Source organism: Carlito syrichta, unplaced genomic scaffold (assembly GCF_000164805.1).
Source record: "Carlito syrichta isolate Samal-C Ts95f unplaced genomic scaffold, Tarsius_syrichta-2.0.1 Scaffold301673, whole genome shotgun sequence".
Classification (NCBI taxonomy): domain Eukaryota; kingdom Metazoa; phylum Chordata; class Mammalia; order Primates; family Tarsiidae; genus Carlito; species Carlito syrichta.
In genome coordinates this window covers 46,352-64,902 of record NW_007245769.1, presented here as the reverse complement: position 1 = coordinate 64,902, position 18,551 = coordinate 46,352, and the positions used below count along the sequence as shown (strand labels likewise).

The 18,551-nt window shown below is 32.6% G+C and overlaps 1 protein-coding gene across 1 annotated transcript in view; it reads left to right on the top strand.

Moving 5' to 3' along the window:
- LRP1B (LDL receptor related protein 1B) overlaps positions 1-18,551 on the top strand; it is a 1,912,798-nt gene that overhangs the window by 1,869,432 nt on the left and 24,815 nt on the right. Inside the window, exon 86 of the mRNA XM_008055101.2 lies at positions 2,939-3,043. Coding sequence (XP_008053292.1) covers positions 2,939-3,043 — 105 coding nt within the window. The remainder of the gene's footprint in view (positions 1-2,938; positions 3,044-18,551) is intronic.

Sequence of the window (18,551 nt, the reverse complement as noted above, 5' to 3'; positions counted from 1 at the left end):
AACATTATAGTGTCTTGTTTTTTAAAATATCTATTTAGAAAAGTATATGTAAATGTGAATAAATAACAGAAATTAACAATGAATAGCTAGTAGATCTTTAAAAATGAAGCATAATCATATTTGATTTATCAGATAGTCTATGTAACATTTGAGCATGGCAATACAAGCATAATTATTTAGGTATTCTGAAACATATTAGATAATTAAAGTTTGTTTTCACTACTAGAATACTTTTCATCTTTACATTAAATGAAGTTTACAGTGATGTTGGAATTTCTGTATCATAGGTAAAGAACAAATATATATATATTTTGAGTTGGAGTCTCACTCTGTTGCTCAGAATGGAGTGCAGTGGTTGCTCCCGGCCACTGCAGCCTCGACCTGCTGGGCTCCGGTGATCCTTCCGCCTCAGCCTTCCAAGTAGCTGGAACTACAGGGTGCACTACCACACCCGGCTAATTTTTGATTTATTGTAGAGATGAGGTCTCATCAAGTTGCTGAGGCAGGTCTCGAACCCGCGGACTCAGGCAATCCACTCACCTCAACCTCCCTTATTTTAATTGTTCTTACAATCTGAAATTGCAATAAAATTAAAGTAAATCTTTTTTACTTAATTAGGAATATTTAAACCACTGTGTATATTTGTAATTACAAATATGCAGTTGTGTTTCTAATGAACAACCTATGAATTTTCAACTAGAATAAGTATATTCTCTCAAGTATAGTGTGTATACTTGACACAGAACTCATGGCAAAGTATATATTTTTATTAGGAAGTAAATGTTAGTGATTAAAGCCTTGGTCATGATCTTGAAGAGCCTATTTATCCTTTTGATGTCCGTTTTAACGGGAATTATTTGTATGTTCTGGGCTACTATTAATTAACTTTTGGAAAGTGATATATAGTGTTTGGCAGGGGGTTGGGTGGGTGTGGATATGTTGCACATGCCTCTAAACAAGAAAATTATTATGAAAACTTACATTAAAATATGAGCTGTACTCTTTAGTGTATTATAGTGATTTGGATAATTTGTATTTTACATTTAAAATATCTGCAAATTTCTGTCTTCAGCTTAGAACCCCAACAAATCTTTTAGAAGGAAAAAGAGACAACATATTTTATAACTATTGGAAGCAGAAGTTTAAAAACAATCATTTAGAATTTTTTTCTCTTTTAGATGATGCAGTTTGGTATACAGTTTTTGTTTTTCGTAGAAAATCCTTTAATGTACAATGAGTTGATTTTCCCCTTTGACATTGTTACTTTGATAGAACAAGAAACTATAACTTTTTGCTTCTTGGATTTTTAAGGAAGCTGGTCATGGAGGACAAGAAAAATCTCTCAGATCCACTAACATATCAGACAAAAATAGCACTGGTTGCTAATTGACTCACTTTGAGTCTATATTCAGATGCCAACATAGGTTATAAAGGGTAGGATATTCTCTGTTCAGTCTTAAAAACTAGGCCATCCTCCCCTTCCCTCTGTGTTGTTGCATTTACATATAGCTTATTTCACATATTGCATAAAGTTAACCCCCTGTTCCTGTTCATCCTGAAAATAAATGTGATTTTAAAACCCAGGATTTTCAGAAATACCTTCGACTCAAATACCTGTGAAAGTTATAAGCAGTTCAGTGCATTTCCAGCAGGCACACAACCACATAAGGTCAAATAAATGCCCACAGAATAAATGAACTACAGGATTGCCAACCAATTATTTTCAGGCATATTGCCTATTGTTGAGAATTATTCTGTGATGGATGTACTGCAGTAAATATCCAACACAGAGAGGATCAAAATGATCATTCAATGATATTGCAGCCTGATGTCTTTGTCAAGGTTATGTCCAGACACATTGTGATACCATCGATTGCTTCATAGCACCTAATTCTAACATGATCACATGATCAGAATTACCATGTGATGTGTTGTAATCCTGATTTTGGCCAAAGCTTATGTGATTCTCTTACCACACATCCTATAGAGTAAGTCCCTTGATAATTTTTATTGTTAATACAATTTTCTCCGTTCACCCAATAGCTTTCACTGTCCAATCTATTTGTTTGTTTGCATATTTATTTATTTAATAACATAACATGGAAAGTGATAACTTTTTATATTTTTCTTAGGGTTATGTTCATTTTTCTGGTAGCTCGAGTATTCATTTTGTCTCAAATATGTATTGTGACTATAAATAAAAATCATTTTGTACTTTTTAAAAAAAAACCTATCTCATTACTTTGTTGTCATATTGCATATTGCTTTTGTAACATTGCTGTTTATTTTTGTAGTGAACTGTTCCATATTTTTCTTAGAATAAAAAAGTTTGACATTAATTCTAATATATATTCAAAAAGAAAGTGTGGGATAAAAATGACTATGAGATAAGCCTACACTTACTTACAAAATATGGAGTATAAAACTCCTAACATTTCTTTAGAACAGATTTTCCAATATAGAAAGAAAAACAGAAGCATTTTTTTACCTCAGAGCATTTGGTCATATGGTTTATAATTGGCACAGACATTACCAAATCCTACTTATATGATAAAGGAACAAGATACTGATGCTAATGTCTCCCCAAAGTATAAATGATAGGCATTAGAGTATATTTTTCACACATATATCTATGTTAAATTTTATATTAAGTGAATGGATTGAAAATGTCAAAATTACCAAAAGAAAAATTTTATGTCATCACTCTGATAAAAATTTTTTTTAAAAAATCCCTTGCCTCCAGCGAGTCTGTTTTCCTGAAACTTTACTTTTAGCAGTCACTCCATTACTCCTATATGATGGTCTCCTCTGCAGAGAGTTTGTGTCACCTTTCAACAGTGATGTCACTAACAATGAGATGTTGAAATGCCTTTCAACCTAATAAGTTGTTAGTAATGATGTCACTAACAATGAAATTATTTTTTCTTCGTTGTTGCAGCTGCACTAATGGAAAGATTGCCTCTAGCTGTCAGTTGTGTGATGGCTACTGTTACAATGGTGGCACATGCCAACTGGACCCTGAGACAAATGTGCCTGTGTGTCTGTGAGTATTTTATAAAATCATGGGCAGTTTATGATGGGACTTTGTATGCACATGGAATACTTGTCCTATCACTTTTCTTTCTGGGGGTAATACATTTTAAATGAGTGTTTCATGGACATCTCTGTTTAAGTATTGTCCCTCATCAGCTCATGTGCTACAGAATCTCCTCCCTCATCAATTTGCTAATGATTTCATGAGGAAGAGCTCATTCAATTCTTAGCATCGTACCATTTCAGACATTCATAGACCTTTGAACTTAGAAATGTCAGGGAAAATTGCTCTAATTTTATTGACCTTATACTGATATGTGAAGCTCAGAGATAATCATCTTTTATGAATCCTTTGGTACTTACAGCCATTCTTGTCAAAAGAAATTGGGATGACTTTTCAAATGTATAATGCTATTTGATGTTTGTATCAGCTTAGACTGTTTTATTATGTAAACTTATTAAGCCCCTGGCTCCCTTGGAATGCATTAGCTTGAGTCTGAGTTTCTAATCATTTAGGAAAAGTATTGGATATTCTTAGTGCTCCTGAGAAAATCTGAACTGTAATACTTTCCCCCTATCAATTATCTGATTGTCCAGAATGGACAACTTGAAGTAAAATCATTCAGCTTATATGATCACTGTTTTGAATTTTGTTTTATCACTGTTTGACCAGAAGGATGATACCCACATATAATCCACATCTGTATCCTGTCCCCCACCTTGTCAGAGTAGCATGTGATGGGTATATTTGAGAGAGAAATGAGTATGCCTGGGAACCTTTTCATTCAAATGTTGCTATCTCTGTATAAAATAAATTTGAAACATATTTGGCAAAAAAAAAAAAAAAAAAGTCAGACGCTTTATTTAGCTGTATTTTACTGAAATTCTGCAGATGCTCTGTGGGGTTTAAAAGTCAGCGCTGTGACCAGAAAGAGAACCCTTGTGATCACTACTGTCAGAATGAGGGGATTTGCACTTTAACTGCGTTTAATGAGCCAAGATGCAAGTAGGTTTAACCTTCCACTTACCGCTGCGCTTCGTGTGACATCATTTCAGGCCACAGTTCATTGGTTTAAATCATGAACATCCACATGCATTTCACAGAGTATACTTAATCTCGGGGCTCATCTGTGTCATACACACTTAACCTTTGCTTCACTCACCGACAAGTGTGTGCACCACAGACTGCTAGTGTGACTAGAAATAACAAAGAAAATGAAAAAGCTCGTGGAACTGTCTATTAGAAATATATTTGTTAAAATAGTAGCTTTTAATTAGAGAAATACAGAATCAGGTGTTTTAAGACTCTATTACTATACTCTGTATTATTTTTTGAATGGTCATTTTCATTCAGCAACTGATTTTACGTTAAGCAATTGCAAAGTTTCTCATTATTTTGTTTCCTAAAATTTTACTGAGAACTGTCTTACTTTAAACAGTAAGACTCCTTTACAGAAGAAATAGGTACCTGCAAAATTTTTTTCAGAAATTATTTCTTCATAGTTTAAACCATTCTTTCTTGATTCAATTTGTGGTGTTTTGAATATTGATGCAAAGTCAACTGGTATCTCCTCTGAGAAATTTCAAGGATCACCTTTGGAGGTAGCTATCAATGTTCATCACAATGGAAGTTATTTTTGCATTGGACATTCAGGCTTCAGAGATGGATCATATCTGGGATCTTCCCTAATACCCAGTGTCAAATTCAGCAATCCTGATTGGTACCTGAGTACCTAGTAATGATTTTAAAGCACAATGTAATTAAAACTCATATATTATATCACCCATATGCTAATGTGTATTTCACAATAAGTTGCAGAGATTTGAGGCAAGTTACAGAAGCTTGAGCTGAAGGAGTTTGGTCATGAAGAGTATGCTTATTAGCATGTAGAGGAAAGTTCTGGAGGTCAGCTGCAGGGACTCCACATCAAAAGATATGGCAACACTTCAAGTAAAAAGTGGTGAGGGCTTGAACTCTGGCATTGCAACTGGAGGGAAGGATAAGGAGAACAATAGATTAATCGATATTTTAGAGTTAATACATCCAGAGTTATTATCCGTGGCCAAACATTGATGTAAGTACTTATTTTAGTTGTTTTAGAATACTGGTAATGCCCTCCCTGAATCCTGGTCTTCATTTATCCTGTCCCTCTTTCATTATCTCTCAGAAAAATACACACAACATTTCAGGCCCAGCTTGCCCCCAACCCACAAATTAATCTCAGGAAGTCTACTTGTCCAGAAATTGCCCTGTGTTACCAGAATAAAAATCTCTCATGGGAAGAGTAGCCCACAACAATATTCTCTTCCACTTTTCATTGTTACCAGGTATCATGAGAGTCACAAGATTTTCAAACCACAATTTTCTTATCTGAAAAGCCCAGCCAGAAAAAAATATATTTGTTAACTATAAGAGTTTAGGGAAAACATTTCCTACTTTTGTGTACTGGTGTCTCTATCTCGAGTTGCATTTGGCTCTAAAAATGTTGTCTATTTATTGGTTTTCTATGCCTTTACATCTATTCTGATAATAGAAATAATAGGTATATAGTCACCCCTTCATATCCCTGGTTTCTGCATCCATGGATTCAACCTACTGCAAATCAAAAATATTTGCGAAAAAAATTATGTCAGTACTGAATATACACAGACTATTTTTTTGTGATTTTTATCTAAAATATACAACATAACAACTATTTACATAGCATTTACATTGTATTAGATATTATAAATAATCTACAGGTATCTTAAGATTAGGGTGAATTGTGCAAGTTCTATGTGAATACTATACCATTTTATATTAGGGACTTGAAGATCTGAGGATTTTGGTCACTGAGGAAAGTCTTAAAACCAATTCCCCATGAATATTGAGAGATGACTGTACTGCATTTCTCAAAATGATTGCATAAAATAATTACATTTGTTATTGTTCATTCATTAATTTATTTTCCAAATATTTACTGACAATCTACAATGAATCAAAGATCATTAATTTCCTTACCAAAGATTTATTGATAATGTATGAGTGAGGCTCTGTGTAAATTTGGGAGAAAAATTAATAACAGCTATACTGACCTAGCAAATACTCTGTGCCAATCACTTTTAAATGATTTACACATTACATGTAAAGTTACTTGAAATATATAAAGTTAGGTTATGAGATAATAATCATTATTATTGAATAACAATTTACAGATGGCAACACTGAAATCACACACCAAAAAGTGGTAGATGTCTGAGATTCAGATAACACCTATTTGATTCTAAAGTCCATGCCACGGTCATATCTTTTATGCTGTACTGCTCTCTTAATTTAATGCAGTGATAATTTCACCATGTTTTTTTTTTTTTATTTCTGAAGAATTTAAAATTCGTTATGGGTAGATGAATGTTTTCTTAAAAATTAAAATGATGTTTGATAATTGTTATAATAGAAATATGACCAAAGTGCTGTGGGGATATATTTGAATAAAGATCAATTAATGATTCTTAGTAAAAAAAAACTCTATACATGAAGAGACATTTTCACTGTATTTTGAAAAAAATATAATACAATTTTAAGGGGAAAAAGGTTGAAAGTCTTTTTTCAAAAGGGGCTATAGCACAATGAAAGGAAACTAGGTCTGAAGGACCTGAAGGATGTGGAGTTTGCTGAGAATAGTAAACAGGTTATGTGGCACAATAGAAGAAGAGAAGACTAGAGAGATATATTGGGGACAGTTTATTGGGTACATTTTAGGGAAGACACAAGAATGGGCTTATAGAAAGAAAATTAGAGGATTAAGGCTGGAACCCTAGGAAACACCAATGTTTTGTTACTGCCTGAAGGAAGAATTAACAAAAGTAAATACGAAGAAACAGAAGTTGAAGATTTATCAAAGAGTAGATTTCAACAAGTCAAAGAAGTAGAGTAACAAAGAATATCAACTTCAGACAGTTCAAAGGGAATAAGTATTACAAATGGTTTATTGGATTTTACGATTAGGTAAGCCATTAAGAAAGATGTTTTCAAAACCCTGTAGAGACAGAAATCAGACTAGAGTCAGTCAACTAAAAGAGACGAAGTAAAGAAAGATTTCTTTCTAAATGAAGAAAAAAATAATAAGATCTAGGTGCAAATATTTTTATAACAAGGAAGACTAAAATATTCAGGAGAATTATTTTTCATTATCTATTAAAGTACTGCTGTAAAAGACTATGAAGAATGAAGAGATTATTTTGATAGATTTCATGCTCATGTTTCTTAGATTTAAAATTTTTAGAATATAGAAAATTTTTCTAGTTTTTCTTAGGATATGTATGAATCCTGTGATGCTAAAATACAAATAAACATAATTAAGTGAAGTGTCAATGAGCATGTACAATACAAAATAGTCCAGCGAATGGAATATTAAACCCTTTAAGTACCTTTTAGTCGTCAATTTGTCTTAAAAGAGGAGATTTTTGGAGGTTTCAGTCACAGACCCTAATTGGTAGTGGCCATGTATTTTTAAGGAAAAGTTACTATGTACAATTTCATCTAAAAGCCTTTTTTAGTGAATAGAAATTGCTTTAAGAGATACCATATACTGCTTGCTTTGGTTTTGTTGGTAGTACATTTTTTTCTTCTTAGGTGACAAACTATTTGAATTATGTAAAACTTACTCATATTTGGATCATCTATAAAGTGTTCAGATCTTTGAAGGTGACAGTTTTTTCCATATAGAAATTTTATTGCTGCATCCTTCAATTTAAGAAATAGATTTGTTCTTTGAAAGCCTTCACTTTTGTCTCTTGATGACCATTTTCACTTATTACTATGTGTGGAAGATAAAGGAAACTCCAAAAAGAAGCTTAGAAAAAAGAATGAAATCTAGGTTTTTTTTAATGTTTATTTGGAGGGAGTTCTGACACTTATTAAAGTAAGTATATTAAGTAATATTAAAACCATATTTTAAAAAAAAATCTAACATTATTTTTCCAATGTGTGTACTGTTAAATAAGTTTCATTATAAGTTATAGAAATTAATACTGTGAAGAATTATTGACCTCAATAGCAAGTTGACCTTACCTTCCTATCTTGTATGATTTCTTTCTGGGGTTAGACTTTTATTTACATTTAATTTAATTGTCTTTATAACTTAGACCTACCTGCCCAGCGTTACTGCCTAGCAATACCTACAATATATTTCATGCTTCAATAATAAAGAAATGTGTGTAACTACCATGCCTTCCCTGCTACTACTATCATATTCATGGACATAGGCATATACGCACATACTCTCAGTGCATAAATGCAGCACCATTCTACACTGAGGTGTATTTGCTCAAACCACTCACTAAACCTAAATGCCTCTCCTACTTTTTTTCTAGTTAATTCTTACTATCCCATTAATGTCAACTCAGGTATCATCTTTTTGTGTGTGGCACATGGCAAGTGAATAATAAACATTGGTTGAATTGGACTTAAGATTTCAAGAGAAATAAATCAAATTTCAGTGAGAAAATAACATGTATATTGCTTTCCTCTTGCCTTTGGTGGGCTGAATTGTGCCTCTCTCCCCCCAAATTCTTATGTTGAAGATCTAACACCCAGTATGGGACTGTATTTGGAGACAGGACCTTTATAGAGGTGATTGCATTAAAATGACTTTATTAGGAATGGGCAGTTATATAATCTTACTGGTGTCCTTATAAGAAGGGAGATAAGAACAAAGAGACAAAGGGATCAGATATATTGCACACAAAGACAGATGACCATGTGAACATATAGTGTGAAGGCAACTATCCATAAGCCAAGAAGAGAGGCCACAGAAGGTACCAAATCTGCCTAGACCTTTCTCTCAGACTTCTAACCTGTGAGAAAATACATTTGTGTTAAGTCACCCAGTCTGTAACTTTTGTTACAGCAGCCGTAGCAAATTCATACAGACTTTGGTACCAGAAATGAAATGCTGCTATAAAAAAATACCTAAAAATGTGGAATTGACTTTGGAGTTGAGTAATGGGTAGAAGATGGCAGAGATTTAAGGCACCTTAGTTTCTTGTTCTTTAAGTATTGATTGTGGTATGTGCATATAAAAAACCTACATAGGAGAGAAAGTTTGTGTAGGGACAGATACAATTAGTTTGGAAAATCTGTATTTAGTACTACTAGGTCCTTTATTTCCGTTGGCCACTGAGCATGAATATATTCAGCATTTATGTTTAAATCTTAAATGTGTAACACTGTGATATATGGTTTTATTTTTAGTAATTTGCTGAAGTTTTCTTGTGTGCTCCAAACTCTGGCTTTTGTTTTTCACAACTAGCTCTTGGCTGAGATTTTAGCATTATAGAAAAGAGTAGAAAAGATATGAAAATGCATATTTTTGTATATACTTCATTCTAAACATATGACATTTTTTCATAATATTAATTATTTTGAGAAATTACTCAGGGAATCTCTATATCCCTAAAGAAACTTAATTCAACTCTTACCTGTTCAAACATACTTTGGTAGAACTGATATAAAGCATTCCTTCCCAGACTAGAATAAAACAACTCAAAGCCAATATTAGATATATTTTCCTCATTTTGTTAGACCACAGATATTTGTTTTATAGACAGAATTAGTAATTTTGATAATTAAAAAACTATTATTTCCTAACAATATCGCCCGCTATCTTTGTTTCCATTCAGTTTTTTTTCAATTATACATTTGCAGAGTATTATATACTGAAATGAGGTCATATGATACACAGTCTTATATGTTTATTTACTTTAAAACACATTGTAAATATTATTCCATGTTAATGTGTCAAATTTAGATGCTTTTAATGTTAATGGTTGCCTAGTATTCTATAGTATCGATTTTTAAAATCTAACCAGTGCTACACCATTCAATAATTTGGGGAGCTTATCAGTTAATTCACTTTTGTATACTTTACTATTTTTTTCTAGGATAGAAACATCCTTACATAAACATCTGTGTACTCATCTCATTAATTTTCTAGAGTTAACATTCAGAAGTGAGCTTAACGACCTGTCATTTGGAGCAAGTTACATTCTCTTGGTGTTATATTTTTCTTATCTAAAAAAATAATGGACTTGGGCTAATTATTCACTAATGCCACTACAAAATGATAAGATATAATGTAGTTATAAATAGGTCATATTTGGATTTTGTCTGGAAACTGGTTTAAAATCAGATCAGAGAAATAGTCCTAAATATAAATTCTTTCAAAATTTCTCTAAAATACTTATAAAGAAGCTGAAAAGACAAAGATTCCCATTAGCAGCAAAAGTAAAGAGTAACAGAAAACCTATTATTAACACCATGAAGCAACCAAGAAGCTATTCATAAAATTTGGGGGTCAAAATAATTATTTCTATTTAATTTTTCTGTATAGTTTTATGACTTATCTCCCTGATTCCTCAAAATAATATACAGTACCAGAGTAGATATATAAGTAGTCTAAATATGTCTAACTTCAGAAGAGAGAATTGCAGGGGGCCAGCCCCTGCAGAGATTTAGGGGGCCCCTTGGGAGGTGTGGCAGTGTCGGCGATTCTGTAGGGATAATTATTAAAAGAAAGAAAAAAAGAGGGGAGAAAGAAAGAGACCAGACTCTGTCTAGTGCAGAAGCCATTTAATGGGATGAACTGTAAGCCTTTTATCCCAAATTTTCACAGGTTAAATCACAAGACTTTCACGTGAACACAAAGCCAGGTGGACAAGGGGCATCCCCCACCCATCAGGTGTTTCCTCAGGCATGAGGAGGGACAATCCCAATTAAATCACAAGACATTACATGAACACAAAGCCAGGTGGGTGAGGGGCGTCCCCCACCCACCAGGTGTTTCCTCAAGCATGAGGAAGGGCAATCCCAAAATTATCTCACTGTTCCTCATGCTTAGTTAATATTCCTCAAAAGCAATACAACAATTTCTGACATCATAATATTCCAATGATCAATAACTGTTAAAACTTATGCATACACAACACCTAATGACTAACTTAAATCCTAATTCCTTTCTTGTTTATGCGAACTCTACCTACACTATAGAAACTCTTAATTATAGCCCAACCCAGTCCCTAAAGAATGTGGCCCAGTCAAAAGATCACGCCGGGCCGTTTCTAGGAACAATTGATTAAATCTCTTAACAAAATGGCTGTTCTAAAATCCTATATATCTATCTTAATTTCTATAAAAGTTTTAAATTCTTAATCCTAATATATAAAGCTGATCATCAGCAATAAACCTTCTAAAAATAAAACCCAAATATAAACTGTAAATTGTACTAAGGCCAAAACCACAATAGTAGAAAATGGGAACAATGAAATTTCTAAAGTTAGCTGTATTCTTATTAAACCTCAAAATATCATGATTGATCATGCTTGAACTAACATAATTCCCTGACGTTAGCATGACCTATTCTACAACACTTTCTATGAATACAATAGATTCAATTTCTATAATAAGAAAAACCCTACACTAACTGTAGCTAAAACCAGTTTAAAAGAATGCAGCCCAGACCAAAGTACATGCTGGGCTCTTAGGAATGTGGCCCCACCCAAAGTTCGTGCTGGGCCATTTCTGGTAACTCTAGATAATCATCTATACCATCTAAAGCTGAAAACAGCTTTCCATATGTATATACTGATTCTATAAATAAGCTTTTAAATCTTATAAAGAAGCTTGTACCATATAGAAGGCTCCCAAATGTGACCTGAGTTTGAATTATATCTAATACCTAAGCCAAAACCACAGTTCATGGGAAACAGGAACAATGAGTTTCTAGAGTGAGCCATGCCTGTCACAGTCACATAGCCTTCAACTTAGGTAGGCAGAGATCCTTTTGGCTAAAATGAAAAAGGGAGGAGGGAATGGCGTCAACAGCTCCCGAACGCATCCTAGTGGTCTCGGGGTCCACGGCCCACCTTGATCCCTAACGTTCAGGTGGGCCTCCAGGGCCGGCTCCCAGCAGAGAATAATCCTTTGCACCTCAATTTTTGTGAGAAATTTATATATATATATAAATTTAGTCTATTTATATAGTTTATATATATATAAATCTAGTTTAGAACTAGAATCTCAGAGATTTGTTCCATGATAGGTTCAAACATTACCTTTTGAGATAACACAAATACTGCCAATCTTCTCTTATTATATCTATTCATCAACAATGGATTTGTTATATCCGTTTATCAACAAATATTTATTGAGGACCTACTACATACCAGACACTATCCTAGACCCTAGAAAATATGCCACTGAACACAACAGACCAAAAAAAAAAAAAAATTACTTTGAAGAACTTAAAGTTTAAGAGAGAAACCACAAAAAACAAAGAAAATAAATGTGCACTATATTTGTTAGGAACGTTAATAGTATTAACTGCTGTTATGTATTAAGAGAAAAATAGATCAGGAAAGAAGGATGCAGAATTTTGAGGAGAGATTTAAAATTCGAAGGTAAAGTAGTCGATGAAATGACCTCTCTGAGATGGTGATATCTGAGTAAATACCTTAAGAAAATGCAGGAACAGGCTATGTGACTGTATAAGAAAACAATTTCCAGTCACAGATACAAATAAAAAAATAAATATATAAGGAGAAATGATCATCACAAAATTTTTGGTCAAAATATAAATATAAAACATGACCCAATTTTATGAAAGTATATACACAAACACATATCAATGTATACAAAACCATGTATGATGACATGTATATATGTATGTGTCTATATATAATTGCATGTACATACATCGCAAAAGTATTAAAGAAAGCACATCCAAATGATAGCAATGGCTATCTGTTATTGCTGACATTTGGGTAATATTTATTTTTTAAAGGTGATTTTATATATACACTTCATATTGCCTTTAAAAATACAATTTTTAAGATTATTTGGACTGTCTGAAAAGGGAGAACCAAAAGCCTAGCTTTAATATTACATTGCTTCTGAAATCATATCCATCCAAGCACTCACTGTTTTGAAAATGGCAGCAGGGGAAAACTCCAGGACACTTCTTATAATATATATTATTGCTTCTTGCCCATAGCAAGAACAATTCTCCATGTGGACAAAACAAGATAGCACTGTTGGTTTTTATGTTTTACTTCTTCATTTGAAACGAAAGCTAGAAATAACTTGCTGTGAGCATTTTCCCTGCATCTTTTTTTTTTTCTTGGTTAGATTTATATGGGCATCTAGGTTTTGTTTATCTTTTTTTTTGAAAATGGTTTTCCACAAAATTATCTCCTTTCTCTCATCAACTGTATGTGGGTGTGTGTGTGTGAGGGGATGCATGTGCATATGTGTGTGTTTTCCATATTACCCTATGATATTTCATATTTGATGGCAAGAATTGACTTCTCATCTGTGTGTGGCCTTTGGATATGAAACATATTTCTATGGAACTGGCTGGGGAATGCTGCCTGTTGTATTCTATGGCCCTTTTTAAATTTGGATGTCTATTCCTCTCCAGCAGGTTGTAAATTCCTTCAAGTAGAGGATATGTCTGATTTATCTATTTTCCCCCAACAGCTGGCATGCATTCTCCATATAATTAATATTGTTAAAAATTAATATCCTGGTGCCTTTATTGCATTCTGAGAAATGGCAGCTTATGATATAAGCATTATTATAATATCATTTAACAGTACATCTGCCTTTATTAATAAATTGAAAGAATGAAGAGAGAAAATAATAGAAAAGTGAATTATTTTACCATGATTTTTGGCCTTTCTCATTTCTATAATACCTTCTAAAACTACTGTTTGATTTTTCCTGAGTGTTCTGGAATGCATACTATATATCTCTAAATAAAGAACAGGCTTAATATAACATCTTATTAGAAAAACTTAAATTTGATTAATTGTATTCTTTCTTCTCCTTGCCTTTTGTTCGTTTTCTGTCTGTTTGATTTTACTTGGGGATTCCCTTTAAAAAATTAATGGAAAATAAAAAGAAAATCAGGTATAGCCTCTACCCTGAAGAAAAATCTCAGTGTCTATTTAAGGAAAGAGATGAGGCGAGAAGGAATATAGTCTGTGCCTCTGACGTTTGAGTGGTGTCAGAGCAATGGCGCTTGTGGAGGGATATTGGACAATATTAGGTCATGAAATAATTCTCAAGAGCATGGTATGCTTAGCTAGAAGTTTGAAATTAATTCTATAAGCAGTAAGGAAACACTGATAACATCTAAAATATGAAGTATCACAGTCAGATATATATTTTAGAAGGATCTTCATAACATGATGGTCTGTTGGAAGGAGATCCCACGGTTTTGAAAAAAACAGATTTCATAATGACTCTAAATTTTCAATGTAAATAAGGACAAGGATTTTTCAATTAAAAAAAGACTAGTGGGTTTGTTAGTATACAAGGCACAAAAAAGGAGGAATGCAGTTTGTTTTGTTTGTTCACTTTTTCTTCTCTGTGTCTCTTTTCTCATCTAATATGGAAATGCTAATAGCATCTAGCTCCTAAGATTTTTTGAGGATTAAAAAATGAAATATATGTATATATGTGTATATATATGTATATATATATAAAACATAGAATATTGTCTTCAACATAGCGATTGTTTTTTAAAAGCTATTGTACTAGACAAACATCGGATTATCAGAACATAATATAATTTGAACTCTAAGGGTCTGAAGATAAAAAATAAATTGAGTATTTTTTTTAAAGTGCTTGTGATTGAAAATTGGGCAAAATTTTCCATAAACAAAAATTAGTAGTGCAATGATAATAACAGTAATAGTGGTTGGAAAGGAAACTCCAGTAAGTAAAGGCAGCTCAAGTTCTGTTGAGGGTGTCTACCCTCAATTACCTTAGAAAACATAGTCAGAAACCAGTTTTATAAACATTTTCAAAGTGGATTTTATAAAGTGCAGAAGGATGCAAAGTGAATACGTAAGTACCAAAGGGACATTCATATAGAGAGTGATTTGAATTAAGCATTTAATCATATACTTTGGTTTTGTTATTGTTCCAATCTAATTATTTTATTAAAAGTTCAGCATTATTTTCCAAGTCCTTAGGGTGAGGAATACATAAGGAAATGTACAGGTACTAGAGAACTCTCTATTGAGGCTGTTGGGAGGAAGATAATGAGTTCTGTTTCTGTCACATATTAAAAAGATTGGAATTATTCCTTTATATTGCAATGGCTAATTAAGGCCTTGGTTTCTCAAAATATTGGCCTTCCAGAAAGGAGACTGCACTTCGCTGGTTCTGCTGTCAGCCTGACCAGCACTTCGCTATGTGGACCAGCGACCTTGTGGCCCCATAGAAAGAGTCTGAGAAGAGACTAAGGAAGTTGTCATAAGTTTTTTCAAATAGATCACAACTTTTCAGCAGGGATATTGAGCAATTCAGTTTCAACAGCCTGTGTTGTCCACATTTCAAGAGTCAGGTCATTGCATGCCCCTGATTTGCTTTCTGCCCCTTGGCATATTTTCAAAGTACAGAATATGAAGTGTACATGTCTTTTGTAAAGGCCACGAAAACCTGTCACATCAATATCTATCTTTTATGATTCCAGGTATCGGGTTGGACCTTGCTCTAGCATTCACCATGGTAGTCATGCAATAGGGAAAAAAGGAGAACAGAAATCATATTTTTCTTTACAAGTTTAAACTCCAGTTTGCACTTTGAGAGTACAGTGGCACTGCTTAATAAAAAGCAATTATTATATAGTCAGATATCAGGCAGCGATTGTCATGCAACTTTGATGTAGTTCATGTTATTTCCCCCTTGATTTTGGAGCATATCTTGACCTTTAATATAATCAGTAGATCAGAATAACCAAAGAAACCAAATCCAATGCACTATATTTTATTTTGTTTGTATAACTGTTAATTCCTCAGTCATTTCAGTTCTTTTGTTTCTGTTAAAGAGATTTCTCTAGATTTTATGGCTATAACTGACTACCTAAAATTGCAGATGCTTATGACAACAAAGGATTATTTCAAGCTTATGTTCCATGTTTAAACAAGTCAATAAAATTAGAATAATTAACCTTCAACCTAACTTAACACTTAATCCCAAGTTAACTTTGAGCATTTTCTAGAGAGAATTAGAACAGCAAAATTAGTTTAAGAATGAAAAATAAATTAAAAATTTCTTATATTTCTCATCATTTAGGAAAATATTTTATTTCTCCTTTTTTCCACACTATGATAGTGGTAGAAAGAGCCATGTCAAAGAAATAGAGAAACTTAAGACTAACTTTTTTTTCTCATTGAGAATGTAATCCAGAAATTATAATTATATTGATATTGATATACCATATACAATCTTTAAATTCAGTATTCATTAATTTATTTATCAACTTAGTTAAACTAACTGAGCTGACAAATTGTATATGCATTATGTCACTTAATGTCTCAAAAAAATCTGATTTTTTTTCTTTTATGAGTATAAACTGACCTTGCCAAAAAAAGAAAGATATAAATATATATATATATATATATATATATATATATTTATTTGAGGTAGCCAAAAAGTAAAAATATGAAAAAGAAAGTGAATTTAAGGGGCAAACAAAGGTTAAACATAAAAGACTAGATCTGTGGACAGTGTGACAAAGGCAGGAAGTATTGATGTTATTTGTTATTATAAATAAAAAATCTGAAATGGGATAAATTGTTTGAAGATACATCCTTCATGAGTATGAGAACCTAGAGTTCAGTCCAAGCCTGATTACTTTAAAACTCACATATGATATTTGTGTCACCCATGCCAGCACTTAAATTTCAGACATTTATTTAAAATAATTTAAGGGATTAAATTACATTTAGTTGTGTATTTGTTTATTTTTCATCTAAAATGTGTTTTCTCTTTTAATTTTTTTTAAATATATAGGGTAAAATTCAGGGTTAGGTATGCAAATATTCATTATGCAGTTTTCCTTGTTGATGAGGTGTGCCCCCCTAAAACTGATTTTCATATCAAAGTACTCATCAGGCAAACATCATTTGAACTGACTTTTTTTTCTCATGAAAAAAATGTTTTAGTTCATCTTGGGACAAGAACTGAATGGCACACAATTTGGATCACTGAATAAATAAAATGTTTATTTTCCCAAGCTGCTGGAATGTAATTATCTAATTTTACAAATAAAAAAATGAATGGATGAATGAATGAAATAGGAAAGGAATAAATTTAAAAAATTATTCTGGTTCTTATATGTAAAAAGTTCCCCTTAGTGGATTAACTTTCCTTCAGTGAGAAATGACTGGAGAAAGGCATTAGCTGAAAGCATGTTTTTATGAATGTTGTTATACGTTTTTCGTAGAATAAGGTCTGTACATGTATATGACACTTCTGTATGTGGATGTATATTTAATTATGCCTCTTCTCTGCTTTCATGCATTTATTCATTCATTTTGTCAAATAGCAAACATATTGATTGACAAAATGTATCTATTGACTATATATCAGATACTGTTCAGGAAATGAGGGAATACAAAGATGAATAATAAATCATCTTTACTTTTAAGTAAATCATAGTCTAGCATAGTCATAGGCAAATGCATATTTAGATATTTATGAATGCATATATAAATAAATACAAAAATATTTTTAAAACTCTAATATATGATGATCTAATATATATTTATAACTGACCCCAAATAGCCGTTTTCTCTGTTATGTAGTATACTACTGAAATATTTTAGAGAAGTTTAGATTTATTGAAGACATTTGTCTCTACTTCCTGAATCAATTTTTAGGCATTGCTTACTTAAATCTGCTCACCTTGAGTCTAAGGAAAGTAATCTAACGCTAGGACTAGGAAAGAAATGTGTGTGAATGGGCATGTTTTATCATCAGTTTTCAAATATTTCTGTCTGCGACATGTTCCTATAAATATTAAATAAAACTGGTTTGTGACTAATTTAATATTTATACAGGATAGACAAGTTCGTTAATTCATACAGAAACTTGTCGTTAACAAATCTTACTCATCTTATCTCTGTCTTATTTTTTGTGACTTGTTTTGTTTTCAAGCAATTAAAATGTTTAAAGATCTTTTGAAAGTGCAGTTCCTAGATTTTGAGGAAGACCAAAAGGTAGTAAATGGATAGTTAAACTTGACACTAATACTAGGTATTTTTATCTAATGTGAGTTGTTTGACTCTGGAAAGTTTTGGTGTTACCTTTCAGCGGACGTTTAGAGATCATTAAGAAATCTAGTAACTAGAACAAGAGCAATTCTGAAGTACCAAGAGCAGATACCCATTTTTAATATCCGATTCATTTCCCAGTAATTCAGGCTATAAATTAAACAAGAAGCTAACATCTGTATTTCAGCACATGAGCACTGCAATTGAAAGTGAATTGAATATTTTTGGAGAATTAGGGTTAGATATTGCATGAAAAAAGACATTCACATACTCAACACTTTGTAATAACATCTTGTGATATCCTTCCAAATTTGTATAGAATAAATATACTTGCCGGGCTCGGTCGCTCAGCCTGTAATCCCAGCACTTTGGGAGGCTGAGGTGAGTGGATTGCCTGAGCCTACGAGTTCAAGACC